This window comes from Thermobia domestica, chromosome 10, assembly GCF_964235325.1.
Source record: "Thermobia domestica chromosome 10, izTheDome1.hap1.1, whole genome shotgun sequence".
Taxonomy (NCBI): Eukaryota; Metazoa; Arthropoda; class Insecta; order Zygentoma; family Lepismatidae; genus Thermobia; species Thermobia domestica.
The window spans coordinates 74,797,680-74,816,861 of record NC_137463.1 but is presented as its reverse complement, the minus strand read 5'-3'; the positions used below and the strand labels follow the sequence as shown (position 1 = coordinate 74,816,861).

Below are 19,182 nucleotides of genomic sequence, written 5' to 3'. Positions count from 1 at the left end.
CTGTTACTTCTGCCTGACTAATATAAAAGGTTTTTCAAAACACATGAAGAATAAAATACAGTATCCTAACTTGGATTCCGCGAGGAGACCTGTAAAACATGATGTTTGTCTGCCTGTACCCGTACCACCAGACTCATACACCCTGTGCAGTGTTTCATCGGATGAAGAACCTGCTGCTTGTGAGGATGTTGCACAATCTTCGAGTACACAGTCAGATCCCAATTACGCTCCAGTGCCTGACACTAATGAAACCACATGTGATAAGTCAGGAAGAGCTGAATGATCTGATCAGAGACTTAAAACTTCCCAAGTCTAAGGTCCTGTTGCTTGCATCACGACTTCAACAATGGAATCTACTAAACCAAGATGTGAATATATCGATGTATAGGAAAAGAGAGGTGAGCCTAGTTCCTAATTTTACAAAGGATGGTGATTTGGTGTATTGCAGTGACATTCCATCGCTTATGGGACAACTGAAGTTGATCAGTACATCATCATAAAATGGCCGCCAAGGAAGCAACTGGTCTCAGGGGAGATGAGCGTGGCTAATGAACGTCTTGTGGATCCGGAGAAAATATTCTTACTACACCTTCATATCAAATTAGGGCTTATGAAGGTCTTGGTCAAGGCCCTGAACCGGGATGATGAAGCATTTAATCATCTCAGAAAACTATTCCCCAGACTCAGCGAGGCCAAGGTGAAAGGAGGTGTTTTTACGGGACCTCAAATCAGAGACGTTTTTAAGGATACTACATTTTCTTCTAAGCTTAATGATGTGGAAAGTGAGGCTTGGGATGCCTTACGAGACGTGTGCAGTAACTTTCAGGGAATCATAAGTCACCTAATTACAAAGACATTGTGGGCAGGTTAATTACTTCATTTCGTAACATGGGATGTAATATGTCCCTAAAGTTACATTTCCTGCATTGCCACCTGGACTTCTTCCTGCAATGTACCGCTTGGGGGAGGTCTCTGACGAACACGGGAAAAGGTTTCACCAGCAAATAGCTACCATGGGGAAGCGCTACAGTGGTAAATGGAGTGTGAATATGTTGACAGACTTCTGTTGGAATGTGACACGCGAACACCCTGTAGTAATTACAAGAGGAGTAGGAAAACCAAGTGACACGTAAGTGTTAAACTTTAACTTTTTATGCAATTTTATCTGCATAATTTATATTGATATTTAAATTATAACGTGCAAATTATTATGGGTGGAGAATAGCATCTTTGGGCGGATATTGAAACATCTCCTCCTCCCTGAAAACTGTTACTTCCTGGAGAAAAACGGGTTACGGATTCAAACTCAGGAGCTGAGCTCGAAACCTATAGGAATCACCTATTTTCGTTCGTGGGAGCGAAAAAAAGTTTCATTTGGCTGACCAGTTATATATTATTTTGCCGACCATTTTGCCGTATATTATCATCTTTACGCTGTTCCTTCGCTATATTGGGTAGAAGATCGCTATCATCCGTTTGAACAACATTAACCAGAAGGTTGTTAGATTTAAATGCATAATAATCTTCGCTTTTTCCTTCACTGTCGTCTTTATTCTGATCTTCATTTAAAATGTCCTGTTTTCTCAAGCCTACTAATAATGTCGGCTGGGTGTTTAGAGCCTGGTAAATATTGTATGTTAAAGTCATAGTCAGCTAAAAATAATTTATACCTAGTATATTTCCCACCTTATATATCTGTGTGTTCAGTGTAACTAGGCATTTAGGGTCCACATAAAGATTAAATTTTTTGTTGATAGAAAGTAACGAAATTTTTGTAAGGTATATATAAGAGCATATAGTTCTTTCTGCCAAATAGTAGCCTTTTGATCAGATTTGGTCAATCTTCTGCTGCAGTACGCTACTACTTTCTCAGTATCTGTTTTTGGGTTATATAGCTTCTGCTTGTATCTTGCTACTGTCTGTATAAACTCTAATTTCTAAGGAATCGTTAAAATGAGAGAGAGAGAGAGGGGGGGGGGCGTTGAAGTGTGTCCTTTTTCAATTGTTCAAAGAGAGTTGCATGTTCTTTTGTCCACTTGAATTTTGAGTTAGGGGTAGCCAATTGTTTAAATGCATCTGTTTCTGTTGTAAAATCTTTAATACGTGCCCTAAGATACGAGCATAACTCAATAAAACTTGAGAATTTGTTTTGTAGTTGGCCTTTTAAAGTTTCTTATCTTCTTAGCTATTTTAGGTGATATTTTGATGGATTCCCCGCTGATGGTAGCCTAAAACATTCAACTTCTGATAGCACAAGGCAGGAGCGGATCCATGACGAACTTCTGGGGGGCGATGGGTTGTAATACTGCTACTTAGAGTTACTTTTAAGAACTCCACATTCTGATATAAGTTTTATTTGTATATAAAATAAGAAAGTTTCCTCTTCTTGGGGGGAAGATCGCCCCGATCACCCCCTGGATCCGCCCCTGGTACAAGCGTTTTTTTTTTCACAGTAGAAGCACGAAAGTCGTGTTTTATGTGTTCCTTGAATAGAAGTTCTAAATCCTTTAATTGTTACTGGAAGTCGTAACTTTTGTTAAAGAATTCTTTCTTTAAAAAATTCTCCGCATATTTTTACGTTTCTCAGTTTCTTCGTTTGTTGCGTGTTGCTGCGAATTTTCTGAAGCAATTTGTGTTTTAGAGCATAAAAAGAAATTTCGTGACCTCCCTCGAGATCCGCCGCTGGTGTGTTGTTCTTTATAGTAATGCTATGGCTCTTGGGATTAGAGATTAAAATTGTCATTTTGTTAACGTCAATTTTCTGATTGAGAGCACATAATCTGTATCTTTCAAGTATCCCAGGAAGCAATGACGCATACAAAGATACCGCATCATCTATTTTTTTCTTTGTTACAACAGGAATGAATGTATGCGAACGTATAGAAAGTGTTATTTTCTTAGTCAGGAAAAAACAGTCTTGCTGACCTTGTTCTATAGCTCGTGCTGTAAAAGTTGATAATGCATCTTCTGCTTTCTCAGTTGGTAGTTTTGGCTTACGTGGATATTTAAAGAAAGAAATTATGTTTTTTGTTTAAATCGATGGTGGTGTAAGTACGTTGGAGGAAATCACTTTTAAAAATGATTGGGATTGTCCTGTCAACTATCCGAAAATAGTGACTGAATGTTGTTTGTCCTATCTTGAATGTGATTAGTGTTATATGTTTCAAATGAGTGTTTTTTTCTGATATTATTTTCACTATAGTTTGAAATGAAATTAAATCCATTCCAGGTAGTATATTATCTAAGGGTGATATTGAAATAGTACTCCCGGTATCTACTATCGCATTTTGTGGTCCTAATTTGTTATTGATTACTAGATTTGATCTATTAGTTTCATCTTCTAAAGTGATGCTTTCACGTCTATCTGCCAAATTTTCCGATTGGTGTTCTATAGTAAGAATGTCATAATTTATTTCGTTTGAATTGTAATTACTAATTTCTTCATTTTCTTCCCTGGAATTTGAAGAATTATGACTATCGGTCCCCTTGTAAGAGCGACCCTTCGCGTTTTTTGACGCCTATAAACATGTAGAAGCTCCATGTCCGCGCTTTCCACACACGGAACAGACTAATATCTGGTCCTTTGTAGGTGGGCCTGTTGATTGTTCTTGGAAGGTCCCTGTGTTTTCTTCCCTTTATTATTTGATATTGATTGCTCTTTTTCCTAAATTCTTGTTGGCTTCTATAACTTGATTGTGCTATTACTAATGATAGTTCTGCCATTTAACTCTTTCAGTCACCTTTCCTATAAATAGGACATCTTTATTCTCTTAAATTTCCGTTTCACATGCTATTGTTTATCCCGTTGTATATTTAAAGGTCTTTGCTTTAGTATTCGAAAGTTATGACAACAATTATACAAAATTGTCATTGTTGTGATGGATATTTTGAAGGCGAGTTTCATTAAACAATGAAATGGAAGAGATGCTCCGCCAAAAATAGGTCGACAGCTTTAAAACAAAGGAAAATTCGAAGATTTCAGTTTTTCCTGATAAATTAGATACAAAATATGTCAATCAATTAGTTTCGAGAACTTTATACTCTAAAGGTTTCATTCAACATACTTTTAGAAAATCGTGGTAGATATAGGACAATGTGACTATTACTACCCTGATCGATTCGGAACAGTGTTGCCAGATCAGTCAGTTGGAAAAGCAGGAGATTCGAAGATAAAAAAAAACAGGAGAAAATAGTAGACACATACAGTGGTGGCGTTTCAGTGTAAATCCGGGGGAGGGGCAATAAAATTTGCCATTATTACGGGCGAAGTAGTCAAAACAAGCCGTTCGGAATTCATTTCCGATTAACTACGTTGAGCAAATGAAAGGGAGAAGTCCCGATTTATAATAATATTATTTGATGCACGTAGCGATAACGTAGCTATATGGTACAGTCACACGTGATCGTGGAGTAAGACGATTTCTTGCTGACGATCGTGGAGAAATGATCTAAGCCACTCTTCCAACCCAAATCCCAATCTAAATAACACTTACTTGTAAATCTTACAGAAAGTCATAAAAACGCTAACCATAATGCATATAGAAGATGACATTCAGTTGTATCCTTTGGATTCATATTATATACAGTAAAGCTCTATAAGTATATGGTCTACAGAGCTTTGTGTATTATAACAGAGAAATTTCATCCTTTTATGTGAGGAAACATTGAAAATTCAATATTAATAATAATATATTTCTTTAACTTCTCGAAGTAAGGAAAAAGCAGGAGATTGTTTACTTTTCATTTTCTTTCGCAGTAGATCAGTAGAACATAGTAAAATCAGGAGATCTCCTGCAAAATCAGTAGATCTGGCAACACTGATTCGGAATCGAAAATGATTCACGTGAACAAAGCATTGTGTACGCAGTTTGCTGAGCTTCATGCTACATGTTTGACGGGTTTTTATCTTTCCTCGTTTAAAGATGGACGAAGAATACATCAGGTGTTATGGAAAAGGTGAACCGGGAATTAGAGCAAACAGAAAGAAACTCACTTGTGATGAAATTCTGTCTTTGATCCAAAGTGACGATGCATCAGATTTAGAAGATTTGTGTAACGAAGAAGGTGACAAGCTACAGGATTTTCGAGATTATTCTTCAGGTGAAGAACATGAATTGCTACTGGACGACAGTGAGTTGCCGCCTTTATTCGAAGAATTGGAATAAAATCCTGTTCGAGACAATGATCCGAATTTCGATTTGCAATCAAATAATTATCTTGCTTGTGTGAACGCCAATAGTAACCAATCTGTTAGCGAGAATGTTACCATCCATACGTGCCTAACTGAAAAAGAATTTCAGAAGCAGTATTTTTGTACCAAAGAACTGACCGAGAAAAGTATATTACTTGGATTTAAGGATCCAGCTTTGAGACCGCCTATGAGCTGTTTTGCGAATACACCGGATGATATCGTGGAGTTACGAAATCCAACTCAAATTTTTGAAAGATAGCTCACTTCAAATCTCCTTGAAGATATGTTTTTTGCAACAAACTTGTACGCAGTTCAAAAAAAAAAATGTTGCGAACTTCCGTTATTATCCTCTGTCCTTCCGATTAGTAGCCTGTATGGTGAGCATTGTTGGTTGGTGTTTATTTCGGCATGGAGCGTTTGACAACAAAGGAACGCATCCAAGTGATTAAAAGTTATCAAACAAAAACAAGAAAAGTCCTACGGCAACCGTTCGTGACACTTGGACGCAATGTTGGTCCTACTGAATCATCAGTTCGGAAGTTGGTCCTGAAGTCGTTAGCATAGATAACGCCTATTTCTGTTACGAAATTAAAGGTAAAATTACTTGTTTGATTTGTGGACAAACTATAAGCGTGCCTAAAGAATACAATATAAGGTGTCATCACGAAACACACCGTGCAAAATATGACCAGTATAAAGAGAAGTCAAGGGAAGATAAATTGCGAGATTTTAAGGCTGCTCTCGGTAAGCAACAATCTGTGTTCACGAATGTGAAATGAGACAATAAAGCCTTTGTCAAAGCAAGCTACGTCATTGCAGAATTTATAGCAAAGAATTCTAAGTGTTTTAGTGAAAGTGAATTTGTAAAAGAGTGTCTTGTAAAAACCGCTGAAATTGTGTCCTGATAAAGTTCAAACTTTCAAAAACATTTCCTTGTCGCGAAATACTGTTGCAGAGAGGGTTGATGATATTGCTACTAATTTAAGTGAGCAGTTGTTGGCAAAAGTTGATAGTTTCACGTCATATTCCCTTGTAGTCGATGAAAGTACAGATGTTTGTGGTGTGGCGCAATTAGCTGTGTTCATTTGGGCATGCGATAATGAGTTAAATATAACTGAGGAGTTACTGGACATAGTTTCTGTTAAAAATACAACAACCGGCGAGGACATCTTTCATGAAGTAATTTCTCTCTTGGAAAAATACAATCTTCCGTTATCAAAACTTGTGTGTGTAGCAACAGACGGGCTCCTTCCATGACAGGAAAACGGAACGGATTTGTTGCTATGTTACTGGCCAAATAGAAAGAATAATCTCCAAGTAGTAAGTTTCACCATGTCCACTGCATTATTCATCAAGAAGTTTTGTGTTCAAAAGTTACAAAAATGGATCACGTTTTGAAATTTGTGAAAAAAGTTGTAAATTTTATTCGTTCTCGGGGGTTTAATCAACGTCAGTTTTTATTTTTACTTCGTGACATCGGAAGTGAATTTGAGAGTCTACCATACTATGCAGAGGTTCGTTGGCTTTCATGTTACAGTGTTTTAAAGCGGTTTTGTCTTCTTGGGGGAAAAAATAAAAATGTTCTTGGAAATGAAAGGCGAATCACCTGACAAACTTTGTGATGATACTTGGGTACAGGATTTTGCCTTTATGGTGGACATAACAGGGCATTTAAATGATTTAAATTTGAAGTTACAAGGGAAAAATCAGGTTGTAGTTTCCATGTATGACAATATTAAGGCCTTTAAATTAAAACTCAGGCTTTGGGAAGGACAGATGAGCAATGGCGATTTAATTCATTTTCCTACCTGCCAGGATTTCAAGAAGTCTCACAGTGATTATGATTTCACCCGTTATGGTTCCCACATAAAGGCATTAATCAATGACTTTGAGAATAGGTTTGAAGATTTCGAATCGTGTGAGAGTAATTTCTCTTTTAGTGCTCCATTCTCCTTCGACGTTCACAAGGCAGATAGTAGCATTCAAATGGAACTGATTGAAATTCAGTGCAGTTCTGTGTTGAAAGACAAATATAATGAAATAGGAATCCCTAAGTTCTTTGCTTACTTGCCAAATCAATACCCTGCAATGCGTCTGTTCGTTGCGAGAATACTAGCCATGTTTGGTTCCAACTATCTCTGTGAAGAATTATTTTCCCTTATGAACACAAACAAAACTCCTCATAGATCAAGACTTAGAGCAGAACATTTGTCTTCCATCCTGAAAATAGCATCTTCACAGAATCATGTAGCTGACATTGAAACTCTTGTTTCCCGGAACAGATGTCAATTCTCAAGGAAAAATCAGTAATGTAAGTATAATTCTGTAATGTATTTTTTTTTAAGGAATTGTATTAATGCCTTGATTGGCATTTGTTGATTTGTTGCTAAAATGTATTTATATGAGAAAGGAGCACTTCCTAAATGAATATAAAGTTGTATGTGGGTGTGCATGATGTTTCCCAGGTAAAAGTGGTGAAATCCGTTTTAAAATTGGGTTAGTGGTTATCTTAATATAGCAACATGAAATAAATAGGCCTATTGAACGTTAAAATCGCGAAATCTCTTAACAATGAAATCCAGTGCAACGGAAATATTTCAAAAATCCTTATAAATAGAAAACAATATTAGTCAAGTAAATTCATTAACAGATATCTCCATTTCAATGGAAAATGATGAAATTTCATGCCCTCAGTGTCTAAAAAGGTTTCCAACCTGTAAAGGTTTGAATATACACAAGGCGAGAAAACATGTGATAACAGAATCTGAAGTTACCACGCAAGATTTTGCTAAAGAACTTGCAAAATTAAAGTCAACCGTATGGTTAATAAATTCGAGAATTCCAAGAGGAGCTCGAAATGCAGTCGCAAAGAGATTAGCATCTATAATAGAGACATGCGTAAATAGAAATAATTTCATCTCGTGGAAAAATTTGTTAACCTTTTCGTTTGTTCATCTGAAAATCCCTAAGGATCGCAGCGCGAAATCCATTACCCAGATTATTAAACTCAATTTAGATGAAACTGTGTCAACAGATTATTCATCTCGTCTAGGGAAAAAGCGCACTCTAAACTTAGCGAATATAATAGAAGCAAAAATTGCTGACTTTGATACCAGAGGGGCCCTAAGGTTGTTAAGCTTCGATGACATTTTGGCTCCAATAAACGAGGAAACATATCTCCATCTCAAAGCCAAACACCCAGCTCCTTCCAGGGATTTTAATTTACCCGATCCTCCAAACGACCTTGACCCTAAAATCATAGTGGATCGTGGAATGGTGTCAAAAGCTATTTGTAGTTTCCCTAGTGGTTCTGCATCATGAATTGATGGTTTGTCACCTCAACATTTAAAAAATCTTATTTCCAAATCAGCAGGTGATGCGGCATCATATCTGCTGGAGCAGATCACAAAGTTAATAAACCTCATACTGAGCGGAAATGTCAATCTTGAAATATGCAAATATTTCTTTGGTGCAAATTTATGTGCACTTCGAAAGAAGGATGGAGGACTTAGACCCATAGCTGTTGGATGTACATTTAGACGTTTAGCATCTAAGGCAGCAGTTTCCTCTGTGTATGCCAAATGCTCCTCTTATTTGCAACCTCACCAACTTGGATTTGCGACTAAAAAAGGAAACGAAGCTATTATACATGCTACCTGCAGATACATACAAGCACATAAGAATTCTAATTACGTCTTTCTCAAGATCGATTTCAAAAATGCTTTCAATTCTGTAGAAAGAGATCTTATGCTACAACAAGTTAAAGAAGTACTGCCTCAATTATATTAATTCTTTTGGCAGAGTTATGCTCAACCTTCAATCCTATTTTTTGGTGAACGAACAATTTTATCACAAGTTGGCTGTCAACAAGGTGATCCAGCTGGTCCAATGCTTTTTAGTCTGGCCATCTACCCAATAGTTCGCACTTTATCGTCTGAACTAAATATCTTCTACTTGGATGATGGTAGCTTAGGTGGTTCTCCACAGTCAGTTTATCAATACATGAAGACTGTAATAGAAGAATCAAAGAAACTTGGTCTTGAAGTTAACCCATCTAAATGCGAACTTTTTTTCACATCTGGGAATTCAGACAAAGAAGTCGAATCTCAGTTTCAAGAATTGCTACCTGGGATACGGACGGTACTCAAAAGTGAATTAACTCTCTTGGGATCACCTCTCCTTGATGATGGATATGAGGAAAATTTTGATGAGCATTTAAATAGATTAAAAACAATAACTCAGCGTCTGAAGACTTTACCAGCGCATATTGCCTTTTTTCTACTTAAGAATTGCCAGGGAATGCCGAAACTTATCTACTTTTTACGCACCACTCCCACATGGTCCATGCCTTCCAAAGTACTTCAGCTTGATAATTGCCTGAAATATGCACTTCAGTCTATCATCAATTATTCTTTGAATGAAAATCAATGGACTCAAGCAAGCTTGCCAATTCGCTTAGGAGGTTTAAGCGTAAGAAAAGTCTCTGATTTAAGCCTTCCAGCTTTCCTGTCCTCATCTTTTGGAGTGAAGCCACTTGTCTCCAACATACTAAACATACCAGTTGACAAAGTGGAAATTCATCACCTGACGGAGGGATTGGAGATATGGAATGGTATATACAATAATGAGACTCCTGCCGTGTTGGACTCACAACAGAATTGGGATAAAATTATATTAATAGCAATAATCGATAAAGAATTGGTTCCTGAAAATACATCTGATATAGCCCGTTTTAAATCCTTACAAAGATAAGAATCTGGTGCATGGCTACAGGCAACACCATCAAAAAATATTGGAACTTTCTTGGACAACAACACGTTTCAAATTTGTGTCGCTCTACGCCTCGGTTTAAATATTTGCCATAGTTTCAAATGCACGTCTGGAACAGGTTGATGAAAAAGGCTTACATGCGTTAAGCTGTTCTAGGAGTGGAGGTCGAATTTCTCGTCATGGAGAACTGAATAATATAATAAGACGAGCTCTTGCCAGCATTGATGTCCCAAGTATTTTAGAACCATCTGGAATGTCCCGAGATGATGGGAAACGACCAGATGGAGTAACATTAACCCCTTGGAAAATGGGGCAACGACTGGTATGGGACGTCACATGTGTTGACACCTTTGCACCTTCTCATTTACCTTCAACATGTAAAGAGGCAGGAAATGCTGCTGAGACAGCCTGTAAACGAAAACACACCAAATATTCAAAATTAAAAGAAGATCATATGTTCATCGCCTTTGCTACAGAAACTATGGGAGTTTTTAGCCGGGAAGCTAGGGAGTTCCTAAAGGAAATTGGGTCGAACTTAAACCTCAAGACGGGAGATACGAGAAGTGCACATTTTTTACTTCAGCGTATTAGTTTAGCAATACAAAGAGGTAATGCGGTCAGCATTTTAAGTTCCTTCCCTTCTTCAAAAATGGAAGAAGTTTTTTATTTGAGATAAACCTGAATTTATGAACACTTTCGACTGAAAAGTTTGTAAACTAAATTTTGTCAACTCCGTGATATTTTCTCCTGTTACTTCCAAACATGTGGAGGATTGACTTATTCGCTATTTTTAGTTATGAAGTTAATTTGTTCTATGTATATACACACACAAACACACAAATTACTAGATGCATTTTCATCATTGTTACTGTCATTTCCCTTATTATTTATTTTGTAAAGTATATGTAGCAACCATAAATTTCCAAACAAATTTATTGACAGATGTCCAGTACGTTGATTAAATAGTACTTATTAATATCTCAAAAAAAAAAAAAAAAAAAAAAAATCTGTAATTGTTCATTTGACTATTTAGCAATATGTTCTTGTTTCATGACTGTGTAATTTTTCATCTCTATTCGAATATTTTTTTAAAAAATGATCTCATTAATAAAAAAATACATGACATGTACGATTTAACTGTTGGCAGACAGCATAAGTGTCACTACAATAAAAATACCGGTAAGATGTTTTACTATTTACAATCTTTTTTTATCGATATTAAATTTCATAAGATCAAAATATAGTGTATTTCCTCTGAGGTGCGGCCCGTCGTTGATTTGGCTCGGGCTGAATTGGCCCCATGCATAACTTGAGTTTGACATACCTGATCTAGAACCTTGCCCTGATTTTATTTCAAGAATCCTCCTTGTAAAGTATACAATAGACAATTTTATAATTTTAGTCTTTATGACTTATGTCCGAGGCATCGCTTTTCGTAACCGTTAATGGTTTTGGATTAGGAAACCCGATCCTAGATCCTACTGCTGCAAATTTTTGTTGTGTTTAAAGTGCACGTGGGTAAATATTTTTATTCCTAATTCTTCATAATTTCTGAATCAGAGATTCAAAAAATCATAATAATGAGTGTAGAATGTTTATTCTTTAATTCATGTAGGTCAAGTTTAGGCATTACACTACAAATAATTATTGACAAAATGTAATTCGTTCACCAAAAGGTTTGCGGTGAGTGACCCTAGTTAGCAAAGATAAAGTTTAAGGGATGAACCAGAAGTAAGTGTTGAAAGATTATAATTCTTTCACGGTTATGTGTAAAAACTGTCCAGGGAGAAAATTTACAATACTTCATTATAAAACTAGTTGTTTATGATTGCAATGAATGAGTACGTATGAAAGAGGACGGTCCTGAGAAGTTAAATTTTTCAGGTGGAGGATTTCTGCATAATACAGGAATCCAGTATTTTATGTTTACAAATGTAAATTTACAAGTGCTATACTCCGGGTAAAATGAGAATTTCGTTTCGAAGATTGCTATATAATATATTTGTACCTGAGAGCATGCAGTGCGTAAGTCCAATGTTGGCGCAAATGAGTTAAAACCAGTTTTGTATAGCTATCTTTTGGAAGTCTGCAACGAGTGAGTAGTTGTATTTTGTTCTATACGGTTAGATGACGTGACTAACCAAGTATATAATGCAGTATGTCCAATATGTATTTAGAGCTTAAGTAAGTGTTTTTGCTGTTTTCTGGAAAACAAGGATTTGTGACACGCACTTCATGCTCTTCGGTACAGATATATTTTCACGTCGGAGTGCGTGCTCAGTATAAGTAACGTGTATTTCATGTTTACAAGTATGGAGTTAGAGTGTGAAACCATGACATGTCCACAACCTATGCAGTTATGCTGTTTTTATAAGATACAAAATGTCTTTTCTCCACTATCTGTATCTGTAATGCGTACTCTCCGTCGCTGACACACTTGTCCCTACGGACGCGAGACCGCACAGGCGCTCCATCTGCGAACCTGGTCTCACTCCGTTAGGCAGCATTTGTGCTTTTAATTAATCTTCAGCGGCATTACTCGAGCAGACGGTTCCACCAAATTTTGGCACATGTCTTACATTTTTAGGGTAGTCTACAACTTAGTATTTCTTTTAGCAGAGCATCCTCTAAATGAGGAGCTCCATTCTACGTGCAGATTGAATTCAGGAGGGCTCAGTTTAAATATTACAGTATTTACGTATAGCATAAAAACTACACGTTAACCAACTTGTGCTAGGGGGCCACTAATAGCAGGAATGCTATGTAATCGAGTCTGCTATGGCAAGAGCGCAGCAAGGGAGCCCGAGCAGAAGCAAGGCGGTCTTGCGCATAAACGAGGAGACTGGAAGAGCACACTAGCACATACAATACTTTCACTATCTCTCAATTCATTTCAGTATGCTGTGCACTGGCAGTAATTATTTATATTCACATTTTTATTCCTTCACGAAAAATGTTTCACATCATATTTCACCTATAAATTTTCTATCGTGCTGGAGTGAACCGTCTTCCACTAATAGCAACCCCAAATGAGAGCCACAATTAATCCTGTTTCATTTCACTCCTAACTGTTAATCACAAATATTTCTTATTGTCATGCTTTCTTTGCTTTTCACTAAATACATGTGGCTTTATAGTGTATTATTGCGCAAATTTAATACCTTTAAACTGGTAAGTATTACACATTATTCAGAAATAACAAAAGGAATGAATCCTGAAAAATTGCAAAACGCATAAGAAAATACTTCTTACTTTCAGGACTCCCAGCTGCCCTATTTTTCTATTTTTTCCTATATTTTGGAAATATGTGTATATTTGTCCTATGTATGTCCTATATTTTAATCTTGTCCTATGTTTCCTATATTTTTCAGTTATTGCATTATTAAAAATACAAACCAAGGTTAGTTCCAGTGATGATTTAAATTGCTGATAAACGTGTCGTAGTCACTAATCCTCACTATTATTTTTTATTTGCTTTTTTATATCCCATGTCCGCTCTTTTTTTTTTTTTCCTTTCTTTGTTTCCTGTGTGCTTATTCTTCCCCAACGAATCTTAGCTGAGGAACCTTGCCATGCTCCAGCTTCTTATAAAGCAACTGTGTTAGCATTTTCTTTCAGCAGTATTGGCGAGGCATGGAGGTGTGTTTGTATTCACCAACATATTCCAACGCCTTCCAGTATTGCTGTACATAAAATGCAGGGTTCCCACACGCGTCCTGTAAAACCTGGAAATAAAAGTGTGCAATGAAAACGCCATGGAAAACAGAAAATGGTGAAAATCCCGGTTGCTCTTGAATTCTCTCTCTGTGGCCAACACTGACATAATATTTCTTTAATTTTTTCCCCAAGCAAAATCAAATTTCATTACAGTCAGAACACTACTAGAGAATCTGTCAGAATTTGAGATTCTCCTGTTATATTTGCATTCGTACACTTTCTTATTAGTGTAGGCACTTTGATAAATTCCTTATGATTATGCAAAAGCAGGAACCACTTATCCACATTTTGCATGATGAATTAGGTGAGCTACTTCAAAGAATAATGGCAAGATTTCTAGTATTTGATCTGTACAATGAAAAAACTGGATCTGATCTTCTGAATACAAAAGTGAAATAAGAAAAAAAAATCTACTGCCAGATAACAAACTTGATGTCGGTGAAGGCGCACTTTTAGCATTGAAAGAAGTCGATAAAGTGCAACAACGGTTATTCACAATAAGTGCAAAAAGTTTATTCATAACAGCAATAAATTACCTTCAACAAAGTTTGCCACTAACAATTGGGTTTTGAAACATACCTAGATTTTTTATCCTATTGTTAGACATTCAAAGCAAGAGCAGGTTAAGATATTATCATCTTTGAAACGATTAGCGTCTTGTGTTCCTTAGATGGTGACCAGCCTTGATATTGACAAGGCTGTAGACGAGTGGCGAATTTATATGAGTGATCAGAGTATACACGATGACTTTTCTGTTGATTGTAATATTGACGTGTAGTGGAACAAAGTAATGCTGTTGAAAAATAGTACAAGGAAACGAAAGTATCCAGCAATTACTAAACTTGTTAAAGCAGTGTTAGCACTTTCACACGAGCAATCGTCTGTTGAACTTGGTTTCTCGACAAATAAGAACATGATGCCATCCGAGAGACAAAGATTGAATGAAGAAACCATCAATGGGCTACGAATGATTAAAGACGCAGTCAGTGTAAAGGTACTACGGAAATATCAATGTACTACAAAGGAGCACATAATAAGTATTGTGAAGATATGGACAGAAAAAAAAAAAAAAAAACTTTGAATAGCAAGAAAGTGAGCATAAGATCACAGCAGAAAAGACAAAAGTAAGTGCCAAAGAAGGAATAGAGGAAAACATGTGTGTTAAAGTTCGTAAAGCTGAAAAATTAGTTTCAAAGGGAGACATTCGACCTCAGAAAGTAATAAAGCATCGGTTCATGGATAACGTGTCAACTGCACAAGCCCTGATTGAGGCCGAAAACAAAAGACTTAAAAATGCCATGACGAAGGTGTCGCAAGATTAACACGTGTACTATTGTTTTAGAGTTCATTATTGCACCTTTAGAATGTAAAAGTAAAAATGTGGAAGTATGTCGAGAGAAAGACATGGGCAATTCGGACCTCAAGAATTTTTCTTTTAATCAGTAAATCAAGTCATTTATTTCAATCATTTCTTTTTTTGAAACTAATACAGCAGGTCTATTAACTCTAAAACGTAAAAGGTTATATAAAGTCTTGTTCTGTATTAATCTAAATCTTGTTACCGGTTGCCCATTGGGTGAAAGGTGGCCTTTTCTTATAATTATATATATATAATGTGTGTGTGTAAAATATATAAATCTGTGCTTCAGAGCATAATATTCTGTTGTATAAACCAAACTGTCCTATTTTATAAATCAAACTATCCTATATTTTTTCAATGTCCTCCTGGGAGGCCTGTACTGTACTAGGTTGCCTGAAAAGTACGTATCTCGACCTCATGGGGAAGAGCTCGCACGGGTAGGGGTGCCATGCGCCGAAGGCATCGGGCAGGGCCAGGTGACAGGAATTGTAAGTTTTGGTGCGAAGCTAGGTTTCCAGGCAGGGAGGGGAATTCCTTGGTTCCTTCTGGATAATCAAACGATGGCTTTTGGACATTAAAATATTGTCCTATTTGAAGAAAATCATACTGCATTCATAAAGTAAATTTTAAGCTTATTCAGTTAAGATGCAACTTCGCTTTCATATGCATACACTCTGCATATGTATTTCCTTGTATAATTGCAATACACACATGTCGTAGGTTAGTTAATAAGACAGTGAGTTGGAAATACTGGCATGTTGTGCTCTATTGCCTGTTAACTGATCGCGTCATACGTGAATTTATATAGTTCAAAATTTGATTTCATTTTATCCCTAATTGCTCACCCTACAGCGAAGACATGTATTGCCTTTTATTGCTGATCTCATGCTGGCATTTCTTTTGATTTTGTTTATTGTTTCGTAAATTTTGTACTTCGGGGCCACCATCTACAGCAGTTAATCCGTATTTTCTTGTGGCCATCTAGCACAAGTTGGTTTCCGTTTTCCGCAGTAGTTAGTATTTTCTGCATAATAGTTTTTGCGGCATTCGTCCGGATTCGTAATTATATCCGTAATGGATTACATAAGTTTGCACGCATAATATCAATGTTTACGCAATTATTTGGACAAGCGCCAAAGAAGTAAGAGTACAAAAATAACTGTGTTCTAGGGGATCAGAGCAAAAAAAGTGAAGTAAGATATAGTTTCAAATTGACGGTATGGTAAATCTACACGAGAATCGGAAATATATAAAAACTGTAGTGCAAGGAACAAACCGATCTCTGCTAGGTGGTTACTAAAAGCAACGAATACTATTGGACCGAATTAGGGTAGGAGAACCTAGTGGATGCGCGTGAAGGGATCAGCACGTCGACGAAGGTGATTGTGCACATAAGCGAGGGTAGTGAAAACCCGTGGGTTTTCGGGTAATAAGGGTTTCCATAAGATTTGTAATGGTTTCACACTTGTAATGCTACGTTTGTAAAATAATAAAAAAAAAAAAAAAGTCCATCAAATTAGGAAAAAAGAAAATACTTCTCTTTTCTTGCTTCAGATGATTCCTGAAGACGTTTTGGATCGCCATTACCCTGACACATGCCCAGTCAATTGCGTACAGGTTGATAAATACGTACAAACTGGTCTGCTTCTCCTTACGGATATAAATAAGCGTCATGACGTGTACCAATAAATGAACTGTAAAATACACAAACTAACTTGGACTAGGTGTCCACTAAAAGCGACGATGCTATGTAACTTAGCCCAGGAACGCATCAGGAGGCGCACGCGGAGGTGTGTCCTTAAGGAGCAGGAGCGTCAGCAAAGGAGAGTATGCGCATATACGAGGATGTTGGGAATCAATGGGCGCAGTTCAATTTTAGATGATACCCAGGAAGATGTTACGAGTGAAATAATCGGACAAGGTGTTAAAAGTTAGTGGAGCAATTATATAAACAAATGAGTAACGTTACCAAGTTGTTGTTGATATGTGTGAAAACGAGTTGTTGATATAGTAATGCCAAGGTGGTTGATGTTATAAAAATAGTGATTTAAATATAGGAAGGTTCCTGTTAGTGTTTATCAGTATATTGGCATATGATTAATTTGTAGTAGCTGTAAATTTCAAATAAAATTTTGGAGTGAAAAGAAGTAAATAGGGTCTTTGAGGAACTTAGTAATTTGAAATTAGTTGGGGCAGTATCTTTAGACATTAATTATTTAGAATAAGCCTAACAAAGGATAGTATAATAAAAAAAAAATGCATAAAATGACATAGGTTAGAGCACTTGTAAACATAAAATACAGGTTTCCTACGTTGTGGAGAAAAACTCCGCCGATGTAAATTAAGCAATTATACAGTCGTCTTTGATATGCAATCACTCATTTTAACCCTTGTAATGGTAACAAAGAAAAAGTATCGTGAGCAATATAAAGAAACAATCTCTCGTCACGAATCGTGGTAAGCCATATTTGAAGAAATAACTGAGTGTAAGAGGAAAACATGTTTCCAGGTCTGTGCAGGTGTCTACAGAAAAGAAATCATTATTCAGAAAGTATGTTCAGGAGGGCACGGCACTCAGTAACTCCTGCTTGAGAAATCTGTAATATGACAATTTGATTATGAAGTGATGGTAACAGAAGTGGAATATGCGGATGAATGTTAAGGGGAGGGTAATAATACCTAAAAAGTGTAAAATAAAATAAATGCTACAGAATAAATTGGGAGCATTGAAAAGTCAAGTAATTATTATTAGTAAATAAATTGTCCACTCTGTATATATGGTTTGTTAAGGAAGGAAACCAACAATCTTTGTGCACAGTTCTTCACATCAAAACAATTTGCTGAGTGTCTTAGTGAGAGTTACTGAAGCATCTTGAGGAATAATACATTTTAAACGATATATATTGGGGTCTCAGAATTTCTAGCGTTTACTCAGCTTACTCTTCGGAAATTCGATGTGTGGGCATGACACAGTTCGCAACATCATTATTTGGATAAAACTTGTAGCAGTCCCTAAGTAATTTCCCGAACCTTAGTTTTAGGTAGATTCCTTACTTTAAATCTAGAGCACTTAAAAAAGGTTTTTATATTTTAAAACATTCGGTGATTTTCATAGCTTAAGAAAGGAGGCATTTTTATGTCCCGTGTCTGTTAAAACTTTTTCATTGCAAGTATTCGTCGCTAACGCAATTGGTAGAATATTAACTATAATTTAAGGGTCATTTAATTTTGGCCTGTTTGTCGATTCAGTTAGACTTTTTTTCTCTTTATGTTTGCCTTCCATCTTCCTTACACCCTCTGCCTAAAAAAGTAATTAGCTTAAGCACTTCTAGTGCTTTAGTACATTTTTACTGTTCAGTGATTACATTTTTTTTTTTTTTTAAATTTCTGGAAATAATTTACATATAATTTGCAGATATTGAGTTCAGATGGACGAGCTCAGCGCAAGTTCAGATGTGAACTTTATCCCGTGTGTAAAATGGGTTAGAAGAGGAGTTTCTAAAGCTTTGCCTGAAGTGGTAAATGATTCATTTCTATCTTCTAGTTCTAATTTTTATACCAATTGAATGTATACTTACGTTGTCGTTTACTCTATAATAATGTTATTTATATTTATTATTGTTATTTTTATTTTCATAATTTTTCTGGTAAGTAATTAGGTTTCCATTTCGTTTCTGGATTACTTTGTTCCAACCATATTATGTGTTTAATAGAGCAGCGTGTTTACAAGAAGTAATTGTAAATTTGAAGATGTTCGTTTAGAATAATTGTGTAGTCGGAAACAAATCTATGAATTTAACGATATAGATATTGATCATATTACCAAAATACGTCACCTATTAAGTAGTTGGGTTCTCTCTGGTAAATAAATGTAGAAAATTGTAACAAATAGATTATTATAAGATATATAATGAACTATGGGATCTTTCATTCATTCTCCACAACATAAGTATAGAGATACAGACTATATTTGCAAAGATAGCCTTTAAATATGCCGTATTTACGCGAATCTAAGACGCACTCTTGGCGAAAATGAAAGAAACCTACCCTGCATTGATTTTAAAGAATAATAATAAAAAGATTAATAAACATGGGAAAATGAATAATGTTATTTGGAAAATAAAGAAACATTGAATTACTGCTA

General features: G+C 36.1%; 1 protein-coding gene across 4 annotated transcripts in view; it reads left to right on the top strand.

Moving 5' to 3' along the window:
- Positions 1-11,333: 11,333 nt before the first annotated feature.
- Positions 11,334-19,182, top strand: part of nclb (PWP1 homolog no child left behind) — a 41,739-nt gene continuing 33,890 nt past the window's right edge. Inside the window, exons 1-2 of one of the 4 annotated variants that reach the window (XM_081728130.1) lie at positions 11,334-11,479; positions 18,454-18,556. In XM_081728130.1, the coding sequence (XP_081584256.1) occupies positions 18,467-18,556 (90 nt within the window). In that variant the 5' untranslated portion in view covers positions 11,334-11,479; positions 18,454-18,466. Of the gene's footprint in view, positions 11,480-11,621; positions 11,645-18,453; positions 18,557-19,182 lie in introns of those variants that run through there. The other 3 variants (XM_081728127.1, XM_081728128.1, XM_081728129.1) reach the window with 3 other exon arrangements.